This window comes from Ascaphus truei, chromosome 6, assembly GCF_040206685.1.
Source record: "Ascaphus truei isolate aAscTru1 chromosome 6, aAscTru1.hap1, whole genome shotgun sequence".
NCBI classification, from domain to species: domain Eukaryota; kingdom Metazoa; phylum Chordata; class Amphibia; order Anura; family Ascaphidae; genus Ascaphus; species Ascaphus truei.
In genome coordinates, this window is record NC_134488.1 from 97,916,781 (window position 1) to 97,934,979 (window position 18,199).

The window sequence follows — 18,199 nt, forward strand, 5'->3', positions numbered from 1 at the left end:
ACAAGAACAGAGATATTCTGAAAGCTGCATTAATACCCAATTGATTTAGCAATGGAAGACAACTTGAAATATTGAACTAAATGATAATGGCAAATATCATGATACTTATGCTAGTAAGTTGTATTTTACTCTCTTTGTAGCATTCCATCTCATGCCTGTAATAAACCTGTCTTTTGCACTCCCCCTCATTCATGAATATAAACACATATGCAGGTTTCCATTTCATAAGCCCACCACTAATATGCACTTTGTTTTGAAATTGAGACTCCCTCTTCCCAGCTGGATCCTTCCCTGATATTTTTCTCCCCACCACACTGTGCCTGCGTGATTCTTAAATGTTTGAAACTTCAAATGCTGTTGTATTGATCTAGGCCTTGACTTTTTGTTTTATTTGCTGGGATTTTTGCAGATTGTGTAATCTCTCCCTAACTTCCTGCTTCAGTGGCACGTGATGATATAGTGTCCAGGTTAATATTCTACCACAGACAGAGCAAGGCCCTTCTGGGTGAAGTCAGACCAGGGATTGGGAAGGGAGTTTAACAGAAAAGATACTGCATCTCTGCCCTGTCTACAATGTATGAATTGTTGTCTCTCCTCCAGAATTTAGGCATGTTTGTAATAGCCTGCATGGGATTCAGTGATGTTTATAGGAGATATTGGGGCAATTTAGGTAAACCACTACTGAAGCTCTACATTTTTTGCTGGCCTGACCTTCAGAAGTTCTTCGCTACTTATTGTCCTGATCATTTAAAAGAATATGGTAGGTTACAATAAAATCCCTATGCTGTTGGCTGTGTTCCATTTAATGATCGTTTCACATACTGTACATTAAGGAGGTCAAATCGATTGGCTAGTTAGGAATTTGAGTCGGACAATTGCACCAAAATAATATCCATTAAAAATCTTTAGTAATGAAGACTAATGCATTGCAGATCCATAAGGGGATAATTCATTAACAATAAATAAAATCATTTAACTGCCTATATACTGTATTTTAGCTCTACATTGCTAAATTGTAGGTAGCCTCTAATGTGCCAAAAGTTCACATTTGAAGCTATTTGGCAATGGAGGGATTGGTTCTGACTCGTCACTGTGACCACTGAAACATTTTGGAGGTGCAGCTGGTGAATGAAGGAAAGACCTAATGCCGTCTAATGAATATGCAAGAGATGCTAGAAAGACTAGCATTGAGGTAGCCACAATGTCACATTTGGCAAGTCACTTCACGTATCCTTTGAATACTGCTTTAGGGTGCAAGCATCTAAACTTGGGATATGTTGTGCCTGTATTATTCTCCTTTGTACATACTGTAACTGGCAATGTTACTGTATCCAATAAGTAAATAGGAAAAAACACAGACTGGCCACATAGCATGTTAAGATATAATGCAGGTACTACCAACACAATCAAAATACATACGCAAATGATCACATGCAAAAGAATTATGTCGCAAAACTGCAGCAAAAAAAAGTTTCTTGACATTTGCTACACTCCGACTGTGACATTATTTAAACCCAAGTTTGACATGTTGCTTCATGCCTTGTGGGACTATTTTGCTTATAATATTTCACAATCTTATATATGCATTTTATTTCAGTACTTTCGCAGTACAGTACATATTTCCCTAAAAATTAAGTGCACTAAAATTGGAATCATGACCTGTCGTTCACCGCCGCTCTGCGTTTCCGTGCGTGACAGGAGAAGTCTTGCAAAGCTTGAAGAAACAATCCCGCCAAAGCATAAATGAATCTCTATGATAATCTTTATGATAAGAAGCAATTGCCTCAGGTGCTTAATTGTAAAACTAAGAAGGAAGATATCACAAAAAAAAAAAACAAATACAAACAAGCAACAGAATTTTTAAAGGTATGGAGGAAAAAAGAAGAGCGTTAATAAATAAAATAATATTGAGGTAGTAAAATAAATAGCATTTGAATGAGTTTAACTTTTGTCTCCTTGTCAGAACAGTTCCACCTATGTATTAATTATTAAAACAAGTGGCTGTTTAATGATCACTGTATATGGCTTTTTCATCAATTGCTGATCTGCAGTCTGTTCTAGCATTTAAAAACAATGGCTTAGATCCACAAAGCTCCGTTAATGACTTAACCAGACGTTAACTTAAAATAACACCTCGTTAAGTGCTGTTTTCAGCCGTAATGAGCCCTTGCGTTACTATAATAGACTTAATGCAAATAATATGCAACAGAGGTGTCCCCTGTAACGACGCCTATCCACAGAGCTCCGATATAGTTACTGCAGGGATTTCATGATGCGTTACTTAGGTCATACCTTAGGGTGGCGTTATCTCCCATACAGACCTTGAAATATGGGTTTTGCGGAGACAGAGCGAGTGAGCTTTGTGGCTTCGCGTTCGCCATGGAGACATAACGCCCGTCACTGATTTTGATAACATGACATCAGGAGTCCTGACTTCGCTTTGTCGATCTGGGTCAATGAGTTTCCTGAGAGCTTCTGCTTTGCAGTCTGGCCATTGAGGAGTACCAGACTAGTTAAACATTACTTTCTCATTTAATCAAAAATCAAGCAACTATGCCTGGTCTTAAAAAAAAAAGCTGTGTGTGCTGTGCACGCGCATAGTAAGTGAAACTTCTTTGACTTTTGTCACAGAAATTGACTTATAACGCGCGTGCTCGGCACACATGTGTCAGTCAGTGTATGTGCCAGTCAGTGAGTATGTATGTGTGTCAGTCAGAGAGTATGTATGTGTGTGGAGACGCGGCCGGGCAGATACCGTGATTAAGAGCCCCTCCTCCGGCAGTGCTGCGTGGGCAGAGGCGATGGAGGCAGTGTTGGCGGGGGAAGGGGGGCAGCGCGTAATCGTCAGCGGGAGCTGGCTTCGAGGGGAGCGCTGCAGCGATCCCCTTCTGATGGTGCTGTGGGGAACGCAGCGCACTCAACCCCGCCCCCCCCCGTTCCATGCCTCGGCCGGGGGAGGTCAGCAGGGAGTGGCGGCAATTACATTTTGAGAGGGGAGCGGCGCGGGGGGGAGCAGTGCTCGTTAGGAGCTGCGGCGGCGAGTAAATGTTGAGCAGGTGGGGGGGAGCGCTTTGACGTCACATCCGTTTTATTTTCGAACCCCACAATCCATTTTTGTTCCATTAGGAATGAGGTGCCACTAAAGAAGTTTCACTTCAAAAGTCTTATGATTACTTGGTATACAATGGTTTTCTAGCATCAAGGGTTGTTACATTTTTCCACACAAATAACCTAAAAAAATTAAAAAAAAGATATGGGTAAAGAAACAGGGTCACAGACACACAAATCATTGTTCAGTGCTTTCCAGTAGCGCACAGGAACTATATCCCGTGCATTGCTGTCTGAATTTAATGTTGCCAAGTCAGTAACAATTTTTTGGAAGACTGGACCATTTCAAACAGGTTTACACTTTTGTCCAGCAATATACTGTAGACCAGGGGCGCGCAAACTTTTTTTGTGACGCTGCCGCACCTCCTGCCTTAACTTCTCCGTTGGCTGCCCCCCCCCCCCCTTACTTCGCCCGGTGTCACGTGACCCTCAACGTCATGTTTCCATAGCAACAGTTAGGCCCATTAAGAGTTGGATTTTAAAATAAAAAAAGGTCATACGTATTATCTAATACTACAGAACTGACCGCACATGTAGGATATTGCTTGGATTGCTCCTTTAAGACCATTGCAAAGGGAGACAAGCTGGGACACTTGGTCGCTTTACAAGACAGTGGTGCAGCTGTTCCAATGTAAGCCAGTGTGTCACTTCTTTGTGATCCCAAGGTAAACGATGTGGAAGCTGACCAGTTCTGTATCCGTGGGAGGGAGCAAGCAGAAAGAGGGGGTGGAAAAAGAGATAGAGAAGGGTCCATTGAAGTGATGGCTGGAATGTCATATGACTTTAATGGTTCTTGCATAACTCATCCGATGCACATACGACAACAAAACATAATATTTCTTTGGTTTGTTTCCTGTTCCTGATCTGGCAGCTGAGCCTGGCTATTTCTGCCAGTGCTGCCAGGAATAAACGTCATAGAGAGGGGGAAGGCAGAGGACATACTGTAGGAGAGCTAAAAACAAAGGCTTAGAAAAGATTGTCCATTCATACATCTCTCCATTAGTTCAGATTCTGTATCACACACACAATCATTCAGTGACACTTTGCGGAAGAGAAGCTTAAAGCCGCAGTGCCACTTACTCAACAGTTTTGAACTCCGTTGTAAAAACAGTTTTGAACTCAGTTTCTAAAAATACAGCTATTACAAACACACACACACAGTACAGTATGTAACCATCACTGTCTGGCTTCCGAGGGAGGTTACATTGGTTTGTTATATATGGCTACTCTGCATGGGTTACCTTGACTCAGGGTGCTGGATTCAGGTGGCAGGGCGATGAGGTAGCAAGGCTGTATAATTATGAGCGCCAGGAACTTTTATAGCACAACTGTCATTTATTCGTGTTCCCAAACACAGGGACCGTTCATCCATATATTGACACGTAGCACTGTATATTACATCAGACATACATGAATACCGTTCTTCGACCAGTGTCCTTGATTAACACTTCAATGAAGGTACATATCTTGTTCCTTTACTGTGATTAGATTCCCCCCCCCCCTCCTAATACTTGTGGAAACTTTCCTCATTATTTCGGTAATACTGGGTCCATTGGGGATCCGAGCGAGTCCTGTATAAGTAAACAAATACCTTTAGCCATTATGGTAACTGCCACGTACTGAGAGGAATGTATATGCAGATTCACTGTATGAGCCGATCCGCCGGCGTCCAGAACTCCTCGTTACTGTAGCTCTCTGGCGCATGCCGTTTGCACTTATCTTTGACTCCCTTAGTCTTCTCTAGGGATCGTAACTGACAAGGTTACTGTCCCTAGAACATAAAGTAGGCAGGGGGGGAGGAGGGGGCTGGTCTATTCTATTCTCCCCAAAGCTCCTCTCCTCATGTCCTCCTGGAACCTAACATTCAAGAACGGTCTCTCCTCCTTAAATACCGCTGCATGATGTCTGGATCCCCATAGCAACCCAGGGTGGGCCTTATTATTTATCTTTTATTTGTACGGCGCCAACATATTCCGTAGCGCAGTAAAATGTGGCAAGGAGGACAATGACATTGTATGACAAATGATAACATATATGTCAAGACAAACTGAGGCAATAGGACGGAGGTCCCTGCCCTAAGGAGGTGATAAACAATGTCTCGTCTATGTTTCTGATTTTGAAGATTTAACAAAAAAAGAAGAGTTTGGCCCAATTATCCAGTACCCACATTGTTTGGACCTACATTTAGTTTAGAAGCAGCAAATTTACAAGCCTGGCAATTACAGTATTATTTTTATTTTTAACTCTTCTATTGTCATTTTCTTACTGTACTGTATGTCAACCTGGTCCAAATTCTTAAACAAAGAAATATAGCCAAAATGTTCCCAAATAAATGTGTCAAATGCACAGTTTTTACTACAACACAATATTTGTATTTTTGATAAGTTGAGGGCATTTTTTCTACACGGGTGTACTGTACAACTACAGGGGAAGGGGGATGTTAAAATGCTGGTAAAATATGTTATATCTGTAACATGGAACACGAGTTCTTCTTGCTACCAGAGAGTGATTATTGCATGTCATCACTGTTTATACCCATCTGAAATCACTCTGTAATTTACAGAAATGGTTCCACTACCACTATGTAATTAAGATTGTAGTTTCTCATATTCCATATTTGTTACATTTTCTACATCCCTGGTGTTCCTTAGAATGCAAGACAGGAAAGTTGCATTCTGTGTGGATGACGGCCAGCATTCTGTTATCCAGCTGTTCTAGACTTAAATAAACAGCATGGCCCACACACCTCCTTCTTCTTTAATTAGGTGGCATGTTTATAACAGTGGTTATGGCACGGGTACAGGTCTCTTATTAGTAAAACCTGGCCAAATAAGATTTTTTTCACTGACATAGTCCTGTTATCATGTTTCTTGCCCACAATGTGTCCAGTGACCGTCAATTGTACCACAATGTTTTAATGGAGAAAACCTCCTATAGCAATACATTTGACTATGTGTTTTTTTTTCTAGCTCAAAACAAGCAATGGCTGAGTCAGTCGTGTACCTCAATGATACAGGGCTATTTATTCACATTTTTATTGACATGTATAGCCACCGATAGCTAAAGAAACTAGGCAATTACTAGAGTGGAACTCTGTGCACTGCTAATCCAGCATCTGCCATCACTATGCCTTCTACCATTATACTCACATGTGCAGTCTTAGCTAATAAGGATGCATCTTATTTTTTAACCACACAATGCCATTAACAGCCCTTTTCTTGCATGAGATAAATAGCGCAGGATAATTCAGAGCGTTTTTCATTTTAACAATAAACTGTTGATTGTGACACATCTCAGTATTGCAGAGGTCTGTTGTGAATGGTGCTATAATTCGTTATTATGTGTTTCTTGCTCTGAACTGGTAAGACCATTACCCTTTTATTTTCTTGTTCTTCTTCTTCTTCTTCTTACAGGTGGGTTGTGCCAGCTAGTTCTAGCTATACTGAGCCTTTATGAGGGGTTATGGGCCCTTCCTCTTTTAAGGAGCAAGCCTACTGACCCCAGAATGGACTTTGACAGCATACTGCACATGGCCAAGCACCTCCTCGGTGACACCAAACGGCTCTTCAACAACTTTGTAAGTGCATTCAGTGGGTTATACTGAGACAACCTAACTGTGAAAGTGATGTTAAGCAGTGACTCAGGGACTGGAAAAAAACACTATTTTCATGGCTGACAGCTGATAATTCCTGGGCTGTCAGACATTGGCGTGCAGGTTTTTAGAGCATAACTCACACACTGTGCTGCGGAATGGGACATTTGCCGCTGCCGTCTCACCACCACCAACTCCCCGCCAGGGGTTTAGCCATAGGGAGACAGGGGTTTAGCCACAGGGAGACTCTCCACCGCTGGCCGCTTCGACGAGAAGGCAGGTTTTAGGGTAGGTGGTTAGTTTTAGTTTTAAAGGGGTTAACTTTAGAGGTTTTAGTGGTTAGGGCAGGGGTGCGCAAACTTCTGCGCTGCGTCCCCTGCCTGCTCAGCTCCAGTGCTCGTGCGCCCCCCCCCCCCCCTTACCTAAGAACCGGCATCAAATGACACACCAAGGTCATGTGACATCACGTGACCCGCGGCGTCATTTGACACGTGTCGCCCGGAGCCAAGGTAAGTTACCGCTCCCTGGCATTTAATTTAAATGCTTTGGGGAAAAGCGTGGGCCTCTGTGACTGCGGCCCTTTGTCCCCCCCCCCCCAAAAAAAAATTCACGCTCCCCAGTTTGCACACCCCTGGGTTAACTTCATGGTAAGGGGTTAACTTCAGGGTAAGGGGTTAAGGTTTTTAGGGTAGTTACTATTAGGGCTTAACATTAGAGGTTTTTGGGGTAAGGATAGTGACTTACCTTAGCGGAGAAGCGGCGGCGGCGAGTTGTGGACAAGCGCCGGCGGTCATTTGATCGCTGTGACCAAATGTGCTAGACCTCTGAGCTGTGCTATGGCTCACAGTTTTATTTATCCTGTTTCTGGTTAGTCCTAAAATACAGGGAGGGCCATAGTCCCATAGAAAACCACAACTGGAATATAGAAATACTGTGGCAAAAACAAACAACTTTCTATAGCACAACAGTACAAATAATGAATGTAGCATTTCCTTGGAATTACCAAGGAATGTCCCCAGTTTGCGTCTTCCAACCACATTGCTCTGATTCTGCATAGACAATAGCTTTCCCCCTTTGACCAAGGAGTTGAGCAAAATAGAAATTACGTAACATGCAAATGTACCCACAAGTGGTATTTGTATTTGCTGTAACACGGTTAGGAATTGAAGGAACACTAATCCTGTGGTCGTGGCACCGAGCTCTGAAGTAAGAGACTTGTAGTCCTCACGCCAGGTAACACATTTTCAGCGTAAGCTCTTTGGGGCCACAAATTCATTGCGGCTGCAGTTTTTTTCCAACCTACACACAGCAATGTTTAGCATTACCTTTACTTATGTAAAACTAAACGGATATTGTCTTGCTCTAATTAGGCAGTCTCCTTTATGTTGTATCATATAACCCCTGGGTTGCAAATAGAAATGATGCCCACTACAAGAGTGGTTCTCACAGTGTAATGTCCCACTTACAGCTGCAGACCGAGCCATATCCTGCATGTGTTTGTTTTTGTAAATAAATCAGCTCTGTACTTCGGTATGAGGAAAATACTTTTTCTAGCATTTTTTTTTAAAAACAACTCTGTATGACATTTTTAATGTATTATAATAGAACAAGCATTTTTTGTTTCTATAGTAACCATTTACAAAGTCACAGATACTGATTCACTATTCCTCTGCAGTTATTTAGTGAACCCCGAGCCGAATCTTCGCCGATCAATAAAAATACGTAAATAAAAAACGGTTGCTTGGACTGCTCCTTTAATGCACTGTGCATCGTTAGCTTGGATATTCATATTTACGTTGTATCCTCCTTCCGCAGAAAGCCAAGTATCCGCTAGAGGGAGAGCATAAACTGGACACCTTGCCTGTACTGTCTATGAATGCTGTGGATTTGTCCAACATTCAGGTAATGAACATCCAATTCTCTGACACTGGGGGGTGGGGAGGTGGGGTGGGGGTCTTTCATTTTGTGCCTGAAAAGTGCCTATGTAAGAATCCACATATGAATCTTTAACCAAAAATCCTTAATCCCACTGGTTCCCAAACTTTTTACACTTGGTTGGACCAAAAACGATTGTTTTGTTTTTAAGTGTCCCATTCTCTCGAGTTTTTACTTAGCAGAATATATGTATTAGGTTATTGATGCAGTGACATTGCCTTAATTCTCACTCCCTCTCTGTGTTACTTTTCTCTCTCTGTCTGCTTTTTTTTCTTTGCCTCTTTCTGTATCTCCCACGGTGTTTGCTCTTCCCGTCACTCTGTGACAAGTCGGAAAACACTGCTTTAACCCTAGGGGTTAACTGTAATACAAGTAGTTAAATAGCTAAAAATTAAATCACAATTAGCAGTCATTTTTCATATTCTGCAAACCTGCAATGGCTCATACACTGATTTTATTCATATTAGTTACATCATCCAACAGTGGCTGTCACATGACCTCATCTACTGTATTATCAACAGACCGATGTGCTGGGAAACTGGAAAATGAAGCTGCAAATTCATTTTAATCATGAAAGCAGCCGTTAGTTTAATTAATTGTGTAGTTGTTTAAACAACAGTTCTATTTTTGCAAACGATTGTGCGTGGATGATGATGTCATGGACTGAGGATAATAACACTTCCAGACTAAGCAATGGCGCTGGAAGTTACTAATAATATACCCACAATAATGTGTCATCAAGGGTCAGCTTATGTCATAATGAAGCTGATGTGACAAGGGGCACAAGTGGCTTTAGTTCTGGTGTTATGTTACATGAAAGTCATGTTCAGAGTACTGTACTTGTCATCAACAGCTGGAACCTGTTTAAAACACATTTCCAAACATGGGTCTTCCTGCATAAATCCTGACCCCAGGAATTCAATGCTTAAAAATCCTCCCACAATCCATAAAAACGTTCCGTTGAGGATGCAGAGGAGCAGGAAATAGATTCCTGTCCCCACTCACTGTCATCCCTATGTGGATTAGGCACATGTGCATCTGAAATCAAAACAAGCAGCAAACTAGCCAAAACAACACATCCCCAAAAGGGAGGCGAGGGGAACAGCATCAGCAATAAAATATAAAAATGGTACAGTAAGCTTTGCCTGGTCACGCACAACTGGGAAACCCCAAACCAGCAGTGCTGCAGACTGTGGCCTGTGCTGACACCCTGTGGACAACTGTATGTCTTCTTTAACTGCCCAATAGCAATGGGTCTCATCTGCATTAAGCATATTTATCTCCTGAATGTACTTCCACATGGAACCAATGGTAGCTGTATGTTTAATAGGTTAAAGTTAGGCAAGTTTCAGTGCTGTGAAGTCACTTTTGAATCCTTGTCTAAGCAATATTTGAGAACGTGACGTTTCAGGTGGTTCCATCATTTCTTTCTTCTCCTGTTCTGTTTTTATTTGGACATTTCCCCTGGCATAGATGAATCTGATTAGCAGCTTAGACTAAGTTCTGCTGCAAATTAAAAAAAGGAAAATGTTCACACTTTGACAAATTATTTAAAAAATGTATTAGACTTGAAGCTCACTTTGATCCTTTGTGAGGTCCCAGCTTATTGCCCTCCTCACTTACTGTATCGGTCTCCTTTTGATGAATAGAATCATTATATTAATTCTTCACGTTACACCAGCTTTGCTACAAATCTTCCTTAACTTGCACCTCCATTTAACCCTTTTGCTAAAATGGATTTCAGGATATAATGGTGGTATATAGAGTTAACAATCTACGTTTTTGGTAGGGAGATAAAGTGACTTGCCCAAGGTCACAAAGAGCTGACAAAGGGAATTGAACCAGGTTCCCCTGATTCAAACTCAATGGGGCCTATTCACAAAGCAGTGATAAAATCAGTGCTTTTGCGTCCGACAATGCATTTTTTTATCGTGCTGTAAGACAGGAAGCCAAATGCGGGATTCACTATGAAGTGAAGGCCATTTTTTAAAGTTCGATAAAAAAATGCACTATCGTGCGACCTGTTTTTTGTATCAGTGCTAACGCGCTATAAATTCTATATTGCTATAGCTGATAGAAAAAAAATGCAGCCTGTACGAGCTGCATGGAGACACTGCGTCTCCATGCACGGCTCTTACAGGCGATCGTGCAGTAAAAATATTGATTTTGATAATAGTGTACATGAGCAGGGGGTCTCCTGAGCTGAATCGCATTGGTTTCAGCCTCGGGGACCACCTACTTACCGAGATACAGGCCCCGGTATGGGGTGCCGGTATCCCCAGTGCTTTTAAATCTCCCGTGTCACATGACCGGGGGATTTAAATCCTGCAGAGCGATACCGGCACCCCATAACAGGGCTTGTATCGCAGGAAGTAGGGGGTCCCCAAGGCTAAAATCAATGAGGTTCAGCTCAGGAGACCCCTTGCTCATGTACACTATTATCAAAGCACCAATAACAATAAAAAAAATCATTACTGTAGCGGCTATCCGCTATGGTAATCAAGCAGCTTTAATTAAAAAAAATATTAATAGTGTGCGGGAGCAGGGGTTCTCCTGAGATAAACTGCATTGATTTCAGCCTCGGGGATGTCACGGTAACTTTATGACAAGCTATAATATACACCAAAAATACCTGGGTTGAACTGAACACGACTAGATATGATAAAATATAATTTATTCCTTGAAAAAGGTGAACACACGATATATACAAATAACAGATAAAATATGTACTTACTTAGAATTGGAATGACGAAATAATCAGAAAATTTGATTAGCAGTTCATACAGCAATCTCAAGGATGACACAAAAGACAATGAGTAAGGGCTGAGCTTTGTTTATATACAATCTCAGGCCTATCTCTTAACCCTGGGCGCCTAGCTGGCTAGCAAACCCCTTTAAAGTAGAATCTTCCTTCTCTGCAAGTGTGAATTATGACACTTACAGACCACTCAGGTCCTTTGTTCTTCCGCCCTACTGTAAACAATCAGGGCGGTCAACCTTTGATCAGAGGCTTTATGACCAACAACTGGTCTGCCATCCTACAAATTAACCTAGCAGATGGGTTCTTAGTTTTCATACCAGACCCAAAATACCATTCACAGTTTAATATCTTCACATATTAATATAATCGGTTCTGTCGGGCCCAGTGGGCTGATATTTGCCAGCTTTTCTTGCCGGAACTGTATCTCCATTGTGGCCAACTCTCAGCCCTGTGCGACCCCCAGAACCGGAGATACACAAATGCAGGTAAAAACACTTTTAAAATACAGGATTCTTCCCTTTAAAAATGAATCTCTGCTTTTCAGTCTTTGCCCATTGAAATCAACGGGTTCCGCCGCCAGAGGCTTTTAATGGCGCGGCTCCGCCGTTGAAGTCAATGGAGTTCCCCGCCACAGGCTTTCAATGGGGAGACGCCGCCATTGCAGTCTATGGAAAAACCAAAAAATCTTTACATTTGCCCACACTCTGTCTGGTTGTTCGGAGAGGGCTGGGAATGGCCATGCATTCATGCTGGAACCTTGGCTACATGCCACCCAAATCCTAGCCCTCTGGTCCTTCCAGAACCGGAGATATGGACTTACATTTTTCACCATTTCGGACTTAGCCGTTTTCACGCTACGCGGCTTTCCCCCATTGGAATCAATCAATGACCTCCGCTCCGCCATTAAACTCAATGGCGCGACCCTCTTTCTCCGCTCTACCCTTTACGGGGGTCCTTCATTCCCGGACCCGTAGGGGGTCGTGTGTGTGGGTTCCTAGGTGCTAGGCGCAAAAAGAATTTTATTCCCAGGTGCCCTAGAACCTAAGATTCCCACGCCAATTGTCATTGAACTTGAACCAAGTGATAAAGCTCTTTTCAAAGACATTGTATCCGCTTTTGCGGTCTGCGGTTTGAATGGCTGCCAACCTGTTCCTGGAGATCGGCGTCGAGGAATCACCATTGAAGTCAATGGCCCCATCGACTTACAATGGGAAACCGCCGCTCCTCCTCTCGGACGCCACCTACTGGTCGTCACTGAAAAACAGGTCCAAAACTGCTACTTCTGCCATTGGAATACATGGAGCCCCAATGGCGACCTATGGGACTCTGCAAAATGGTGCCTGAAAAGGCGGGAACATGGAACAAAGAGCTATAAACACTAAGTTAACCTTAACCCTTTCCCTCCCACATCAATCCCAGTGTAGGTGTTGGTGCAAACACTGGAACAGAAACAATAAATTTTTACAGGGGAATATACATTAGGATGCTGAAGCAAGGTAAAAACACATTAGTGGACCACAGTCCAGTTAATCCCTTGCTTCCCACGTGAGAGCAGGGGGTGGCCAAATGGGGTGTAACCCCTGCAATACCGGCCAAACCCCCTCTCCCATGACAGGGGACCCCCTGCTTCCCGAGTTACAGGCCCTGATATGGGGTGCCGGTATCTCCTCTAGTATTTAAATCCCACGGTCACGTGACACGGACGATTAAAAAATGGCAGCAATACCGGCACCCGATGCCCCATACTGGGGCCTGTAATTCGGGAAGCAGGGAGTCCCTGAGGCAGAAATCAAAGTGGTTCAGCTCAGGAGACCTGCTCCCGCACACTATTAATAAAATTTACCTTAAAGCAGCTTTATTACCTTAGCGGATAGCCACTAAGGCAATGAAAGGGCTAAGGCACAATACACAACCTCCCCCCCCTATGCCCCCAACAACCCCTATACCCCCCTAACACACACAAAAGCAATTTTTTTTGTTTTTATGCACAGGAATGATACCAGAGGCCGGCAGGGGCCCTCGGTGCCTAAAAAAAAAAAAAAAAATATATATATGCACACATTCAAATAAATACATCCTCCACGACCACCCCCACCCCCCTCCCCCCAATACATACAGTACAATAATAGGCAAAATTACTATTATCCAGATATGGATAATAGTGCATTTCCCCATTTAAAAAAAAACATTAACCAGCAGAAATAAAGTAAATAAAACTTGCTCTCACCCCTGCCAGGCTGCCACGATGAAGGCCGTCCTCATCCCCATCACCGTCCATGTCCTCTGTTGCCAGAAACAATACAATAAAAAATACAATCTAATGGCCCCTACCCCCTTAACCACCGTAACATTTAGTAACCGCTATAGTAATTAAGGGGTTAACCGACCCTCCCCCACTACCCACGCAGAAGGCCTAACCACCCTCCCCAGGCAACTACCCCCACCCTCCACCCATTCACTGGTACAGTGGGTACATCATGCTCATATAATATGGGCATGATTAGCCACTATAGCAATAAATAGTGAAGCGGGAAAAAAAGCAGGCCGAAAATAAAACACATTACATAGAAAAATAAAAACACATTACAAATGCCAATCAACCAATTGTTTTGCACAGTGTGTACATCATGCCCATATAATATGGGCATAATTTAACATGATGGCAGTCAATGGTCAACCTAAAAAATAAACAACCACCAACAATATCCAATGCAATCAAAACAATCAACAAATAAACAACAATAAACAAGTAAACACCACAAAATTACCAGCAATCAATTAGCTGCAGTGAATCCCAACCACCCCAGTGTACATCTGAGTTACCCCAAAGGCGGACAGCCAAAAGGGTGTTGCCCCAAAGGCCCCCAGACACCCACGGGCACCACCCAGGGGCCCCCAGACACCTATTCTTTGGCCTATCGTACGACTTTTTTTCATTGACTGTTTATAGGTGATAAAAAGCAATTATAGCGCGATACTGCACTGTTATCACAGCTTTGTGAATAGCAGAGCAGGCAGTATCACGCTATAAGGGCATTTATCACACTTAAAACCACTTATCACTGCTTTGAGAATTGTCCCCAGTGTCTTTACTTACTGAGCCGCTCCTACTCAATGATTACTGTCTTCAAAGGAGCGCTTCAAGGGCTCTATGTACAGTACCAAAGTTGCTCAGCATCAACATGAGGACAACATGTACTAGGATATATATATTTTTAAATGATTTGTGACGCATTCCGTCATGATAAATACGATTTATATTAAAACAGAATTATGTGTATTGTCTTGTGTATAACTCGTATTAGTAAATATAAATAATTAGTGGTAATATTATTTACAGCGGCCATACTGTGAAAATAATACAGTTTGTTAACCTATATACTGAAACAGCTGTGCTGTGTCAAATAAATGTTTACATAGCAACTTAATTCTGCGCTAACACTTTAGAGTTTTATTAGGATATATGCCAAGTTGAACAATCCTGCTGCACTTTTTTTCTTGGCACACAGATTCTAATATATAATGTAATACATTACTATTAAATAATGTATCTCTAATATCTGTAAACCTAGCGCAGGCCATTTCAGGTTAAGACACACAACAAGCGCAATTTAAAAGGACATTTCCCTGCTCCAATTGTGTGCCAAAAACCCTTGAGGTTATTATAGAAAAGGAACCCCATTGACAGCTATTTTCTTAGACAAGTCATGGAGTCTTCGAATCATTAAGATAAGGTCACACGGAACAAAAAATAAATTCGCCTCAAACCGTGGATGCGGTTTCTTAGGAAATGTAGCGGTACTGTGATGGATTAAAATAAAATATATTCAACATTGAGGCAAAGTTATTGTATGCCAATTGTAGGAAGATGTTATACAGTACTCTAAATCAGAAATGTGACTCGTTTTTAACACCATTTAAAAAATTTTTTATTTAAAAATGAACGTGAGTGTAAATAAAAAAAGTTGGGGTACTTCAGGTCTGTTAATAAATAAATACTTTGTATTACCTCCCTATGAACACACACTGAACTAAAGTAACCCTTCCGTTTCGGGATAAATCTAATAGCTGTGCGGTTGGGTCTCTAATGAAGAAGGGTTGAAGTACTTACAGTACTCGTTACTACACAGCCTGAACTGCTATCAGTTCTCTTTGTGCCACTTTCCCCCCGTATTAATCTCAGAAATGGAGAAACGAAAAACTCTTTTTATTTATATATATAATAAAATTTAAAAAAATAGGGCCCTGTGCCTTGAGATTTTCCATGTGGTTGACTCAGTCTCTCCTTGGGCCTCGAAACAAGGTAACCCTTCATCTGCCAGCACTTTTCTCATCCCTACCAAATGAATGTATTACTGTGTCGGCTTAATTTCCATAAGCGCACTGGAAGCATGGGAATAATTCCCAACTTGCTTTAGCAATTTCTAATGCAATAAAAGTGTTCCACACTCCAGCCTCCTGGGAATTGGGCCACTCATCAAAGGACGTTTGAAGGCTGATATTTTCACCATCTACGAAACTTCTGCTTTAACACTTCATTGAGCGTCTGCTTTACCATTCTTAACCCCTTCAGCACAGCTTAAACTGGAGAACCCAGGACGTGGATTGAGGAGTTTGTTCATGGTAAAATAATGGAAGGAGCAGGATGCAGAAGATATTACATTTTAATTACACACTGGCCTGGAAAAGAGCACTATAAATTGAAGGAAAGGATGACACAAAGGAGGCTACTTAACAGGCTTTTTCAGAAGGAAAAAGGGGATATGATGTGAGTTGCAGTGTAGTCTTTAGATGTGATAAGGGATCAGTAAGCCATTAACACAACCCGCCTGCCAGGTTGTTCCCCAAACAGCAGTTACGTCGCTGGATAGGCTCTTGAAAATGATCACAATTCTACTTCTAAACATAGTTGGAGAATTCACTTACAGTACTGTATTTGCAGGAGGATTAAGGTACAAGGTTTACTATGGTTAATACGCAATTAAATACATTTGACAGAAATAGTTTGAATCATGTCATTGTTTTGTATCACCAAGGAAAAGCAGCTCTACTGGTGCAGTATTTTCCTATTTAGAAGTTGTAGGGAAACGGAATATTGATGCATGTTCTATTGTACAGACTTCCACTTCCTCTGTGACAAACACTCATGGTTAGTTTTTACACGGGGAGACCCAGTGTTATTACAGTATGCTATTAATGACTGTATGTGGCTCTTACTGGGATGTTTGCTCCATATCTGATGGCTGTATTTCCTTCTAGGTCACCACAGGCCTCACAAAGCTCACTTCTGACCTCTTCACATATCAGAAGCATTTTGACTGGCTGAAGAAGGCAGCTCACGTCGTTCGGGATCACGAGTTTACCAGCATTCATAACCGCATAGACAAGCTGGTGAAGAAAATGGACCACTTGGTAAGGGGGATGCTTGAAATGCCATGATGGTTATTTGAGGTAAATCACAAAGTCGGTGATAACCAACTTATAAAAGAAATAAGAATCCTCCATAACCATTCTGGTAAACCTAATTGTACTTGACCTAGGGTAGGTAGGGTATGATATCTCTGTGCACAGACCTAGATTCCCATTCTTGTGTTGAAGGGTTTGTGACACTGTGTGTGCGTTCAAGTCCCAACCTATGGGACATTTTTGTATTTTAAATAATGAACAGATATAGTACTTACACCTTTAAAGCATAACGGGTGCAAAACAGCAAGCTTATGTTGGCCAAATTACTTACCCATAATAAATAATGAAAGGCTTCTCTCCCATTCTTTGGTTACTTTTAACCAACCCATCTTCTCTGCTTTGATTATAAGAGACTTTACTGCCTTTCAGTTACCCAACTCGTATAGGCTAAAATAAGAAGTATCAGACCAATTAACCTTGGGATTATCCGCTCATTCTGCGTAAATATTCATGTTGCCTCAGTCATCTGAGCTTCCTCTTTTTCTTCTCTCTCACAGATGATAAAACTAAACATAGCGCGTGTCAGTGATCCACCAGTGCCCCAGCTCCCCAACTCCACCACCCAGTGGGGGGTAGTGCAAACTGGCCACGCCATTTTTGACCACTTTCACCTCTTCTTGGACTACGCTACACGTGTTTTGGTTCTGATGAGAAACAAGTTGTGAAAGCGATTCTGGCCGTTTCCTCCAACATGGCCTTCTGCTCCAACAATGGCGATCTCGCTGGAAACCGCACCAAGCCGACCTGGAGGTAGGGAAGAGACACTCACCTGATCGTCACAGTGCCGAGGACCTTCCAGGACAAACTCACCCATCCCCCTCCAACCGCACCTTATTTATGCAGGGAGGGCAGCGCTGGGGACACGCCATGCCTTTTTATGTTGTTGTAATGCCTAGAATAGAGATGTAGCACTTCTATTTATACAGCCAGCAATTTATTTATTTATTTATTGTCCTTTGTAATATTTAAAATAGTGGTTTTTATACATTTTGGAAAATGAGTACTGACTTTTTTTTTTTAATTATCTGTGCGGATGGCTGGCATTCATTTTAAAAACAGTGTTTGCTACTTCTCAAACAAAGTGTATGTGTTTTGATGTGGACATTTTCAGAATGACTGGAGCTTTTGTTACAGGAAATCAACTCGTGTTCCTGCTATTTTTACTCTTTTCTGCCTCTCTCTTTTTAAGAAAAAAAATCCAGGAAAGTACAGTAGAAAACAAGACAGATGCAGAGAGGAAGTATGGTCATATATCCAGTATTTAAATGAATATAAACGCGGCACTAAAAAACAAATACTGACATTTCCAACCATTTGAAGCTTCTTTTCTATACAGA

At 42.0% G+C, this 18,199-nt stretch overlaps 1 protein-coding gene across 1 annotated transcript; it reads left to right on the top strand.

Annotated features, from left to right (window-relative positions):
* The first annotated feature begins 6,531 nt into the window (after nt 1-6,531).
* Nucleotides 6,532-17,761, top strand: IL11 (interleukin 11). Its single transcript, XM_075605301.1, has 4 exons — nt 6,532-6,685; nt 8,516-8,602; nt 16,656-16,808; nt 17,360-17,761. Exons 1-4 carry the CDS (start codon nt 6,614-6,616, stop codon nt 17,525-17,527), a joined length of 480 nt encoding a protein of 159 aa, XP_075461416.1. The 5' UTR covers nt 6,532-6,613; the 3' UTR covers nt 17,528-17,761.
* Nucleotides 17,762-18,199: the final 438 nt, after the last annotated feature.

Coding starts and splice junctions, on each gene's coding strand:
- IL11 (XM_075605301.1), top strand. CDS start 6,614: ATGGACTTTGACAGCATACTGCACATGGCCAAGCACCTCCTCGGTGAC. Junction 6,686..8,515: donor AACGGCTCTTCAACAACTTT/GTAAGTGCATTC, acceptor CTCCTTCCGCAG/AAAGCCAAGTATCCGCTAGA. Junction 16,809..17,359: donor TGAAGAAAATGGACCACTTG/GTAAGGGGGATG, acceptor TCTCTCTCACAG/ATGATAAAACTAAACATAGC.